Source organism: Grampus griseus (assembly GCF_964374135.1).
Source record: "Grampus griseus genome assembly, chromosome: 13".
Classification (NCBI taxonomy): domain Eukaryota; kingdom Metazoa; phylum Chordata; class Mammalia; order Artiodactyla; family Delphinidae; genus Grampus; species Grampus griseus.
The window spans coordinates 6,890,164-6,903,717 of record NC_139007.1 but is presented as its reverse complement, the minus strand read 5'-3'; the positions used below and the strand labels follow the sequence as shown (position 1 = coordinate 6,903,717).

The 13,554-nt window shown below is 37.6% G+C and overlaps 1 protein-coding gene across 1 annotated transcript in view; it reads right to left on the bottom strand.

The window, feature by feature from the left end:
- The window catches only part of COL19A1 (collagen type XIX alpha 1 chain), a gene marked incomplete at both ends in the record, with an annotated part of 350,042 nt that overhangs the window by 139,368 nt on the left and 197,120 nt on the right, over positions 1–13,554 (bottom strand). The window contains one exon of the mRNA XM_082669016.1: positions 12,562–12,615. Within this exon, the coding sequence (XP_082525142.1) occupies positions 12,562–12,615 (54 nt within the window). The remainder of the gene's footprint in view (positions 1–12,561; positions 12,616–13,554) is intronic.

Sequence of the window (13,554 nt, the reverse complement as noted above, 5' to 3'; positions counted from 1 at the left end):
CAAAAACAACGAGAAAACAAATAACAGAATGGCAATAAGTACATACCTATCAATAGGCACTTTAAATGTCAATGCACTAAATGATCCAGTAAAGTCATAAGGTGGCTGGTTAGATGAAAAACAAGACCCATCTATATGGTGCTAACAAGAGACTTACTTCAGAGCTAAGAACATACAGACTGAAAATTAGGGGATGGAAAAAGATATTTCATGAAAATAGAAATGACAAGCAAGTGAGGATAGCAATACTCATATCAGATAAAATAGGCTTTAAAGCGAAGTCTATAATAAAAGACAACAGGATATTATATAATGATAAAGGGATCAATACAAGAAGAGGATATCACACTTGTTAATGTATAGGCAACCAAAACAGGAGCACTTAAATATATAGAGCAAATATTAACTGACATAAAGGGAGACACTAACAAAAATACAATAATAATAGAGGACTTTAATACCCTACTTATATCAATGGACAGATCATCCAAATAGAAAGTCAATAAGGCAGCCATGGTCCACAACAGACCAAATGGATTTACAGATATATAGAGGACATTCCATCCAAAAGCATTCTTCTCAAGTGCACATGAAACTTCTCTAGGATAGATCACATGCTAGGCTACAAAACAAATCTAAATACATTTAAAGGACAGAAATTACAACAAACATATTTTTGTGACCACAATGATATGAAATTAGAAATCAATTACAGGAAGAAAAATTGGAGAAACACAAACAAGTGGAGACTAAACAACATGCTACTAAGAAAAACCAGTGGGTCAATGAAGAAATCAAAAAGGAAATCAGAAAATACCTCAAGGCAAATGAAAATGGAAACACAACACTCCAAAATCTATGGGATGAAATACAGGCTTACCTCAAGAAATAAGAAAAGTCTCAAATAAACAACCTAATCCACCATCTAAAGGAATTAGAAAAAGAAGAACAAACTTCTTCCCAAAGTCAGAAGAAGGATGGAAATAATAAAGATCAAACAGGAAATAAATAAAATAGAGACCAACAATCAATAGAAAAGATCTAAGAGACTAAGAGCTGTTTCTCTTCTTTTAAAATAATCAAAATTAATAAAACTTTAACTAGGCTCATCAAAAGGAAAGAGAGAAGACTCAAATAAATGAAATAAGAAATAAAAAAAGAGAAATAACAACTGATATCATAGAGACACAAAAAATCTTGAGAATACTACAAACAGTTATGTGCCAACAAATTGGACAACCTAGAAGAAATGGAAAAATTTCTAGCAACATACAAACTTCAAAGACTGAATAAGGAAGAAATAGACAATGTGAACAGATTGATCACTAGTAGTGAGATTGAATTTGTAATAAAAAAATCTCCCAGCAAACAAAAGTCCAGGACTGGATGGCTTCACATGGGAATTCTACCAAACATACAAAGAAGAGCTAATACCTATCTTTCTCCAACTCTTGCAAAAAACTGAAGAGGAGGGAACACTCCCAGATTCATTCTATGAGCCCACCATCACTCTGATATCAAAACCAGACAAAGACACTACAAAAAAAGAAAATAACATGCCAATATCTGTGATGACTATAGACGCAAAAATCCTGAACAAAATATTAGCAAACCAATTCCACAATATATAAAAAGAATCACTATGAATACTATACACTATGCTCAAGTGTGATTTATTCCAAGGGAGCAAGGATAGTTCAATACCCACAAATCAATGTGATACACCATATTAACAAATTGAAGAATAAAAATCACATGTTGGTTTCAATAGATACAGAAAAAGATACCAAGAAATGGAAAGATATTCCACGTTCTTTAACTGGAAGAATTAATATTGTTTAAATGTCCATACTACCCCAAACAATCTACAGATTTAATGTAATCCCTATCAAAATATCTGTGACATTTTTCACAGAACTAGAACAAATAATCCTAAAATTTATATGGACCCACAAAAGACTCCTAATTGACAAAGCAATTTTGAGGAAAAAGAACAAAGCTGGAGGTACCACACTCCCTGACTTCACACCCTACTATAAAGCTACAGTCATCAAAACAGTATGGTACTGGCACAAAAACAAACACATAGAACAATGGAACAGAATAGAGCCCAGAAATAAACCCACACACTTATGGTCAATTAATCAATGACAATGGAGGCAAGACTATGCAATGGATAAAAGACTGTCTTTCCAATAAGTGTTGCTGGGAAAACTGGACAGCTACATGTAAAAGAATGACATCAGAACATTTTCTCATACCATACACAAAATTAAGCTCAAAATGTATTAAAGACCTAAATGTAAGCCTGGAGAGCATAAAACTTCTGGAAGAGAACAGCCGAATACTCTTTTGACATAAATTATAGCAATATTTTTTGGATCTATTTCCTAAGGCAAAGGAAACAAAAGCAAAAATAAACAAATTGGACCTAATTAAACTTAAAAGCTTTTGCACATCAAATGAAACCATTGACAAAACAAAAAGACAACCTACTGAACAGGAGAAAATATTTGCAAATGATATGACTGATAAGGGGTTAATATCCAAAATATAAATACAGCTCATACAACTAAATATCAAAAAAATCCAAACGACTCAATTAAAAAATGGGCAGAAGACCTGAATAGATATTTTTCTAAACAAAGCATATGGATGGCCAACAGGCACATGAAAAGATGCTCAACATTATAGTCATTGGAGAAATGCAAATCAAATAAATATCACTTCACACCTGTGAGAAGAGCTATCATCTAAAAGATCACAAATAATAAATGTTGGTGAGGATGTGGAGAAAAGGGAGCCCTTGTACACTGCTGGTGGGAATGTAAATTGGTGCAGCCACTGTGGAAAACAGTATGGAGGTTCCTCAAAAAACCAAAAATAGAACTACCATATGATCCTACAATTCCATCTGGGTATACATCCAAAGAAAATGAAAACACTAATTTGAAGAGATACATGCACCTCAATGTTCATAGCAGCATTATCTACAATAACCGAGATATGGAAGCAACCTAAGTGTCCATAACAGATGAATAGATAAAGAAGGTGTGATATGTATATATACACTGGAATTACCAAAGAATAAAAATGAATGAAATTCTGCCATTTGCAGCAACATAGATGGGCCTAGAGATTATTATGCTTAGTGAAATAAGTCAGACAGAGAAAGACAAATACTGTATGTTACCACTCATATGTGGAATCTAAAAAATAAAACAAACGAATGAATATAACAAAACAGAAATAGACTCACAGGTATAGAGAACAAACTAGTGGTTACCAGTGGGGAGAGGGATGGGGGGACCACAAGATTGGGGTAGGGGATTAAGGGATACAAACTATAATGTATAAAATAATAAGCAACAAGGATATGTTGTACAGCACAGGGGAATATAGCCATATTTTGTAATAACTTAAATGGAGTACAATCTATAAAAATATCAAATCACTATATCGTACACCTGAAACTGATATAATATTGTAAATCAACTACACTTCAATAAGAAAATATACCAACATATGATTATATCATAGAAATTATACCACAGTATACTTTTCTCACTAAGTGGTTGATTTAACTCAGTGTTTTCTCAATTATGTAATATTGACCTTTTATAAGTGTTATTTTTAATAGTCTTATAGATAAAATGTGAATAACTAGATAATCCTAAATGATAAGTGAGGTTCTAGAAAGAAAGCCAAGTAAAGGCAAAGCTGGCAGCATCAGGTACTGAAATGATAGTAACAGCTCCCCAAAGTCAGGTACAGAACTCTGCATAAAAGAGTCAGGTATGGAGATCTGATGATTTCTGTCCTCTGAGTCTCATGTTGGTTTTGCACATTCACGAAAGGAGTTGGGGGAAAGCAGCATAGCTCTCTGGACCTGAACAGGGTACACACTTTCCCAGTTCCCCATCTAAATGGCAGATGGCGTCAAAGATGGATGGTATCTCTCCGAAACTCTCTAATCCTTAAGAAGAAATCCTCAGGGGCTTCCCTGGTGGCGCAGTGGTTGAGAGTCCGCCTGCCGATGCAGGGGACACGGGTTCGTGTCCCGGTCCGGGAAGATCCCACATGCCGCGGAGCGGCTGGGCCCGTGAGCCATGGCCGCTGAGCCTGCGCGTCCGGAGCCTGTACTCCGCAACGGGAGAGGCCACAACAGTGAGAGGCCCGCGTACCGCAAAAAAAAAAAAAAAAAAAGAAAAGAAAAAGAAAAACCAGAAAGAAATCCTCAGGAAATATCACAGGAAGTAAGTGGGAAAAGATGTCATCTGAATGCCAGGGAGTTTAAGACGTGCAATAAACACAAACCACTAGTTATAGAACGCAAAACCTCTAAGTTGCTCTTTACAACATGTGTGTTTACATATTTATACATGGATCCCAAGCAAAAAAGATGCTTTCCCTCCATATTTATGTTCTACATGGGACCAGGGTTAAATGTATTATTTAAAATAATGTGTTGACTTTTTTCTCTCAGCAATACTAATCCTTGGTACAAGGACACCAGGCATTGATTTGGGGGCTGAGCAGAATTACGGATGCACTCACTATGCATTCTAAAGGGCACTGTCGGTTTCAACACATAAAGATAAGAAGACAATCTGATATTCTCCTCTCACCTTAATGTGCAACTAACCAAACTACTTCCTGAAACTGAAAGTTCATCACTATCCATTCTTTATAAGTCTCCTCTCCCATGTTCAAGCACATGTAAAATAGTGGAATTACAACTACAGAAAATCAGAGTGGTTTCCCCAGGCCCCGAACTCACTTCATTGAAACTCTGAGGTCATTCTACAGCTCTGAAGTCAGCCCCCTCCTAAGCAAGAAGAGACGCTTGTGTTGACCACACTGTGAGGCAGTTCTGACCTGCTTTAGTGGGTTTGTGTGTGTTCTATTTAAAGCTGCCACGGGTCATGGCCAGGCCATAATGGCATAATTTCACTTGAAAAATACGTCAAGCCCCATAAAAACAATTCAGCTTAAGGAAAATTTTACTTGGATGAGTCCTGTGGTGTGCGTTGATTTCACAGAAGCAGTGATTTTGACGTCCTTTTTCCTGAGGAGATGGATATAACTCACTAATTATGAGAACATAATTGATGTTACTTGTGTTGCCTTAGGTAATGCATATAAGCCAGCTCAGAAACAAACAAGCCAAAAGAAGAACAAGTGGTTTTTCCATGAATGCCTTATGAACTTATACATGATCGGCACAAATTTGTTCACAAAACAAACATTAAGGTCTTAGCTACTCCACAATGAGGACACTCATCTCTGCTTCTTCAAGGAAAACGACTTAATCTACTTGACATTTCCAAACTTGTTAATATACTTGTTTATTGTGAAACTGGATAAACATTGGGCTTCATAAAGCTTCTGGGGCATTAGAACATGAGCATGGACATCCAAATAAAGTAGGAATTCAAGTAAAAGTTAAATAAAATGGGGCTTCCCTGGTGGCACAGTGGTTGAGAGTCCGCCTGCCGATGCAGGGGACACAGGGTCGTGCCCCGGTCTGGGAAGATCCCACATGCCACGGAGCGGCTGGGCCCGTGAGCCATGGCCGCTGAGCCTGTGCTCCGCAACGGGAGAGGCCACAGCAGTGAGAGGCCCGCGTACCGCAAAAAAAAAAAAAAAAAAAAAAAAAAAAAAGTTAAATAAAATGAGTTCAATGGAGTGGTAGTTAAAGCAGTCATTTTACTTTCAGTAGTTTTTCTTGACCAGTTAGACATTCTCTTTAATCAAGTCCTAATACTCTGAGTTCACATACTTCCTTTCCCGTCTGAACACAGCTTCAGATCCGCAGGTCGCAGGTGAGAATCACAACAGCTAACCCCTACCTGGCACACTCCTTTCAACAGCTCTTCCAGGTAGGTAGGGGTTATTAGAATCTCTGTCTTCTAAGTGAGGAAACAGAGCGGCAGAAAGGCTGAGGAACTTGCCCAGGATCACAAAGCTAAGAGGTGGTGAGGCTCGGGTTTAAACCCAGGTGATCTGAATTGCCTCCACATAATCCCCTATGTTGCTTACACACTAAGAAGCCAGCAGACACATGGTCTGCCCTGTCCTCTGTGCCTTTGCAGGACTGACCATCAGACTCCCCCATCGTGAAGGAAATATGACTCAGTTCCTTTGCCATCAAGTCTGGGCTGGTGCGGAAGGACACACCCTGATGGGACACACGCTAAGTAGGGTGAGTTCTCCATGCTGTTTAGGACACAAGGAACCCTGACCCCAGATGCAGGGTTCAGGGTGGCTTGGAGCAAGCACTTCAAGGGAGAGTAAAAAAAGTAGAATCTGCACAAAAATGTTAAAAGGAGGAAATTAAATGGATGGCTTCCTGGAAGGAATAAAAATGAAAAAAAAAAAAAGGACAAGCACAGGCAGAGAAGCTAAACTGACATAGCAGCACTATTTACAATAGCCAGTACATGGACGCAACCTAAATATTCAACAGAGGAATGGATGAAGAAGATGTGGCACATATATACAATGGAATATTACTCAACCATTAAAAGGAATGAAATTGCGTCATTTGTAGAGATGTGGACGGACCTAGAGAGTGTCATACAGAGTGAAGTAAGTCAGAAAGAGAAAGACAAGTATTGTATTTAAAGGCATATATGTGGTATCTAGAAAAATGGTATACATGACGTTATTTGCAAAGCAGAAATAAAGACACAGACATAGAGAAAAAATGTACGGATACCAATGGGGAGGTGGGAGGAATTGGGAGATTGGGATTGACACATATACACTATTGATACTATGTATGAAACAGATAACTAATGAGAACATACTGTATAGCACGGGGAACTCTACTTAACGCACTGTGGTGACCTAAATGGGAAGGAAATCCAAAACGGAGGGGATGTATGTATACGTATAGCTGCTTCATTTTGCTGTACAGTAGAAACTAACACAACATTGTAAAGCAACTGTACGCCAATAAAAATTAATTAAAATAAAAGACACAGGGTGGCTTGTAAGCATTTAAAACATAAAATTTCTCTTCAGGATCAAAATGAGGATCCAGCAACAAAGAATGCAAGAGTGTGGTGGCATCTTGGTCCAGCCGAACAAACTTCTGGTCGGGACAGTCACTAGCTGATTCACCAATAAATGTTCTTTCAGAGACCCAGAGGGACTTTAACAAAAGGCCCTGAGATTGTTCAGACATGCACTTTAATGTGACTATAAAGGAGAAATCCAACGTTACATTAAAATGATACTTATTTTTTATGTTTTGGGTATTAGGAATATTAGGAAATCCTATAAGGAATCTACATCTTAGAGGGGATTTTTATAAATGCCAGTTCTTTTGAGATGTCTCATGTAAACGTCCACGAACATGCTCAGCCGTCTGAAATATTCCACTTTTCATCAAGACACCTTCTTGGGCTCACATCCAATTCCCGTCCTTCTCTTTTTCCCCGATTCCCCACTGCTGCCTCTCCTTCCTCACAATTCACCCCCTAATTCCCTCACATCTTTTCTTGCAATTTTTGTTTCTAATGCTCTCCCATTTATTTATTCAACTAAAACTTCTCTCTCAGCTGGTACCAATTCCAGCCACCTCTCCTTTTATCCAGTATCTCTCCCCCAAATTTTTTCCAAATTTTAATGCTGTTGAACCCTCCATGCATCTTGAAACGCCCTTCTGTTGACTTCCTGGCTCTGCAGTATCCCGGTCCCCCTGCTGGTCTTTCTCTGCCACCATGGGCTGGACAGCCCCTTGGTGTCCAGGCAGGTGGTCCCCATGCTGCTTTCCCTTACTGCTCCCTGACACACTCTCACCTGCGGCTCAGGGTCAATATTCAACATTAGCTGAATTTTTAAAATTGTGTTAATCTATAAAGGATGTGAGATCCCAAAATATGCCAGCCAAATGTTTCACTTGTTATCAAAAAGATAACAAACGGAAAAAGCAATGGCATATAAGAGATTCAAATAAGGAGGTTAAGAAAAAAAAAAAAGGCCACAAATCTCAGATATATATCACCACCAAACACTGTTATGGTTAACAGCAGCTTTTAAGTACAAGAATCATACTACTACTATGTTTTATTAAATGAACACTTATCTAAAATTTAGTAGCTTACAAGACAATAAAGAGAAGAAAGTCAACTAATGAAAATTTCAAACAGAATTTTGGTGTGGTACTTGGTAAAAAATAATGTTTTTATCGTGCTTATAGAAAACTCTACGCAAAGGGTTAAAGAGAAAAAATTTTTATATTTATAATATTTATTTAAGCCTCAATAAAATAACAGTGGTATTATTAGTAGTATTATTAACATTTTCTATAATGTTTGGTATGCTTACATGTGACAATTATGTTTGAAACTCACCATAATTGAGAGATATTAGTAGAATACAGGCTAGTCTCTATTTAATCATTGAGGAAAACCAATAAATCAATGATTTCTTCTACTTTCCTTAAAGACATTATGCCTAGGAGTAAGGTGCATAAACTTGCACATATTTTATATTTCATTTCAATAAACTTAGCGATAGTCAATTCATTCCTGATCAAACACATGTAATCAAAATATGAGTTTTCTTGACAATGGGTCAATAGAAAAGAATTTTAAATTCCTAGATTTTTCTGTTGTTTTCTATTGCAAAGTTCAGTGAAGTGAAAAATGACAGGTCTTAGCTTTCAGTGTGTGTGTGTCTGTCTGTGTGTATGCACACACACACCTGCATATGCATGTACATTTGCATGTCCAAAAGAGGTGAGTGCTGCCTAACTCTTGAGCAGAGAAGAAATGGTGGCACTAAGATGGGTCTAAATGTAAATATGTAAGAATGCTTTTTTCTTTAATCTGCTTCACTTTTAAGTAGCTGAAAAAGCAGAATAAATCCCTGAGTACATTTGGAAATAATCATTTGTAAATGTGTATAATATCAATAATACCTGATCTAAATGCTCTCCTCTATAAATATGGCATTTGTGAAAGAGCAGTAATATTGATAAACCTTGCCTTACATTATCTACAAAATTCTATTACATTCCTTAGTTTCTGACACTGTTACTTGTTGATAAGTTACAATAAAAGTAATATAAAATTATCTGAATTATACATATTCATAAATGGAGTAAATTTGCATAATATAGTGGTTGAACTTTACAATTTGAATACGTTCCTCCAAAACTGTCATGAAGACTACATAAGTTTAATTTATTCTTTAACTCACCTTCTTCTGAAATGTAAGCTTCGCTAGGGTACAATTTCAATTTGAAGCATTACTATTTTCAAAGAGCCTCATCTGAATATTTTTTATTTCAGCTAGTCTGACAAAGACTCTCATAATTATCTTACAAGCCAAATTAAGAAATGTGGGTTGGAAGGAGGGAGAGTCCGAATGTATTTGTACATGACTTGTATCATGTCACATGAATATCAATGGTAGACAAGATGGCAGCTTTACTGTTGTTAGAGTTTTCAGGCCCTGTTCTGCTCAGGATTTATTAGTGATATGAATGAAGACTCAACGGGTAGGCTTATCAAAATTTAAGGTGATGTAAATCTGGGAGCTATATCACTGGCAAAAAACACAATAGAATGGTATTAGAAACTAAAATCCAGAAGATGAAATTTAACAATCACAAGGGTCAATTCCTACTCTGTGATAAAGAAAGGCAACTGCACAATCGCAGGATGGATGAAGATCTGACTGGGAAGAAGTTTTCATTAAAATAAAGGAGGAGGCACCTTGAATTGACCACATGTCAGTACAAGTCAGAAGTACAATTTCCTTGTATGCTTAAAATTCGTTAAGAGAGATGATCTCATGTTAAATGTTCTTACCACACAAAATTAAAAAAAAGCTCTGCCACAGGAGGAAGAATTCAGACATACTGTCTAGCTTCGCCCACCTCACTCCATAATTTCCATCTCAAACCACCTAGGGTTTTTTATTGGAGTTGAAATTAAAAACCTATTTATCGTTGTACTTTACTGAGTTATTGTTGACAATTAAAATTTTATATATTTAAGGTATACAACTTGATGTGATATACTTATGCATTTTGAAAATCACCACAATCAAGCTAATTAACATATCCATCCCCTCACAAATAGTTACTGTTTTTTGTCGTGAAAACACTTAAGATCTACCCTTTTAGCCAATTTCAAGTATACAACACAATATTAACTACAGTCTCATTGCTGTACATTAAGTCCCCAGAACTTATCCATCTTGTATAACTAAAAATCGTACCCCTTGACTGACATCTTCTCTTACCCCCTTCTCCCCTCAGCCTCCAATGACCACCAGTCTACTCTGTTTCTATGGATTTTACATTCTCAGATTCCACATGCAAAGGCGTATTTGTCTTTCTGTGTCTGGCTTCTTTCATGGAGCATAAAGTCCTCCAGGTTCCTCCATGTTATCGCAAGTGGCAAGACCTACTTCTTTATTAAGGCTGAATAATATTCCACTGTGTGTGTGTGTGTGTGTGTGTGTAATCACATTTTCTTTATCCATTCATCTGTCAATAGACCTTTAGGTTGTTTCCATATCATGGGAGTACGCATATCTCTTCGAAATACTGACTTCCTCCCTTTAGATATACACCCAGAAGTGGGAGTGCTGGGTCATAAGGTAGTTCTATTTCTACTTTTTTGGAGGAACCTCCATACTCTTTTCCACACTGGCTGTACCAGTTTACATTCCCACCAACAGTGCACGAGGGTTCCCTATTCCCCACACCCTGGCCAACACTTCTTATCTCTTGTCTTTCTGATACTAGCCATTCTAGCTGGTTTGAGGTGACAGCTCACTGTGGTTTTGATTTGCATTTCCTTGATGATTAGCTACCTTTTCATATACCTGTTGTCCATGTGTATGTCTTCTTTTGAGAAGTGTCTATTCAGGTCCTTTGCCCATTTTTAAATGGGGTTATTGGGTTTTTTTTGCTATTGAGTTGCATGAGTTCCTTATGTATTTTGGATATTAACTAGGGAGTATAATTTATCACTCAGTTTCCAGGAAGGGGTAGTTACTAGAAGGAAAATGTTCCCTGGATGCTGCAGACCGAAATTAATTCAGAAACATGGTCCTAGATACAACAGACATCTTGGTCATTACTGTGAGAAAATAGAATAAGAAGCTTGGAAATGAACTTCACATGATCATTTCATCTAGTCCTCTGCCCCCAGTGGGTGAAAACGCTTAAGGCAGCCTCAAAAACATAGATCTAGGGAAGTAATCGTCTATGTTTCCCCAAGGATATTTAAAACATTGATCATGTGGATTAATGAACTCTTGGATAGAGAGGGGCTGGAGAGCTAAAAGAGGAAACTACAATTGTACACACAGGTGTTGAGACTAGAACCCAAATGTGACTACTTTGTAAATAATTTTAAAATACCAGCAGAGTCCACTTTCTAGCAAAGTGTTCGAACTCGGTTTTCTCTGTGAGGGCTACAGTAGAACTTACTTCACAGAGCTATTGTGAGAAATAAATGAAATATGAATCATTTAGCACATTGTAGGCAGCTGATAAATGTTAGCTATTATTCACAACACTTTCCCTTTTATTTTCTTAGCCATCAAAACTTATTAAGCCCTTTTATGTTCACTGAAATAGCCACTGGGAATAAAAACTGGACACAGAAATGTTCTAACTGAGAAAACTTAGACATCATCTAGTCCAGTGGGCAGAACTGGGAATAATAAATTTAAATGACTGAAAAGAGATTTGGGGTTAATAGACTGAGACAGTAAAAGAGAACATGGTATCCAAAGCCAGAAGCCCCAAATTCAAGTTCTGGCTCGACTTTTTAGTAGTTCTATGACTTCAGGCAAGTCATCTATGCTCTGTGAGTTACACAACTCTCATCCGTAAGGTAACAGAAGTTCAAAATACTACTCCTATAAGAAAGCACACATAAAATGTCTGGAGACTTCAACATGATTTGAAAACAGTTAATAACAATTAGCGACAAGAATGGGGTGCCCCCTTGCAGAAAGTGTTCATGCAGAGCTGACCAATTATCTGTCACTGCAGGGGTTCCTTTTAGGGGGAGCCACTAAGCCTAACTGCCCTGGAAGGTGATTGCTATACTCCCAGGCAAGTACAATGTATCCACATATTACATACTTTATCTCAAAGGCAGGAGAGTAACTACAAAGAGTCACTAATGTCAACAATTTAATTTGGCTAAGGAATGTAGTTAATATCCACAGTCTTTACAGGATTCATGAACAGGCTAGAACTCCACAAATAGAACCCATCAAACTTAACTCTGCAAAGATGAGCTTAACTCAAAAACCCCAAAAGAGGACCAACGTGCTTCAGATCAAATTATGGTTAATTCATTTCACCCAAATTATATTTCCACATTCCACAATCTGGAAAATATATAGAATTTTCTGGATTGTAAAAGCGCTGTCAAAATCTCAAATTTCGGCTTTCAGGTAGTTGATATCTTCCTCAAGCCCATCTGCTTGCTGGATTTTGATTTTATTTTTATAAGTGTTCAGAAACAAGTAACCCCTAAGTTAGTAATGCCTGCCAGTTGTTCTGTGTCTACTTACCCTCTGACCCTCTTTCCCAGGTGGACCTTGGGGGCCTTGGATCCCCAGGGAGCCCTAGGAGGAAAAACAACACCTATTAATAGATTGTTTCAAGTATACCTGCCTTGCAAAGAACGTTGTGAAAATTAATACCTATTTTATTGATTATAGACAACTTTTAAAGTGATTCGAACTCTTCCAAGCCTAGCCTAGCCTACCTAATACATTAATAATGCTGAATTGTCCTTTGACTGGTTTATCTTTGGAGTTAACACCAGAAAAGAAAAGAAAGGTGATTCCTAACCACGTGGGAGGCGCAGTGTTCACCCCCAGTGGCGACTCCCATATGACTGGAACCATGTTTTATCAAACTGCCATCAATAAATGGTAACAATATTTGCAGGCAGAAAAAAATGCTGCTTCATATACTTAAACTCTATAAATGCAATGGCATTTTTGGTTGAGAGTGGCTCTGTGACTATCCACTGAGAGAACACCTAGTTACGACGTTGGCTTCAACATTCACCTACTCCTAACATTTAATTTTTAGCATCATAGACATTATTTAATACTTTCTCATAACATTGTCAAGTGGTAGAAAAAATAACCTTTGTTTTTTTTTCAGTTATACAAGAGGCCCAGGAAATCCCAGGTGCACGAATCCGAAAGTCAATCCCCTGGTTCTCACAGACAGTTACTATTACACAGGAATTCTCACTCAGCATGAAAAGCAAAATGATGACACGGCTGATTTTAAAGTCTCTGGCATTGATTGCTAGTTGTTACCTCTCTGAAAGCGTCTTAGTCTCCCCTGCTGCTTCCTCCTTCCCTATTCAACCTTTCAGTGTGAGTGTTTAGGCCCGTTTTCTTCCCAGTCTACACTCTCCCACCATGGTCTCATATACCATGGGCTTTGGATTCTCCAGGCCAATGATGCCAAGATTTATAACTCAGTTTATCTCTGAGTTGCAGGTCCACACATCCAACTGCCTGCCTAACACGCCCACTCCGCTC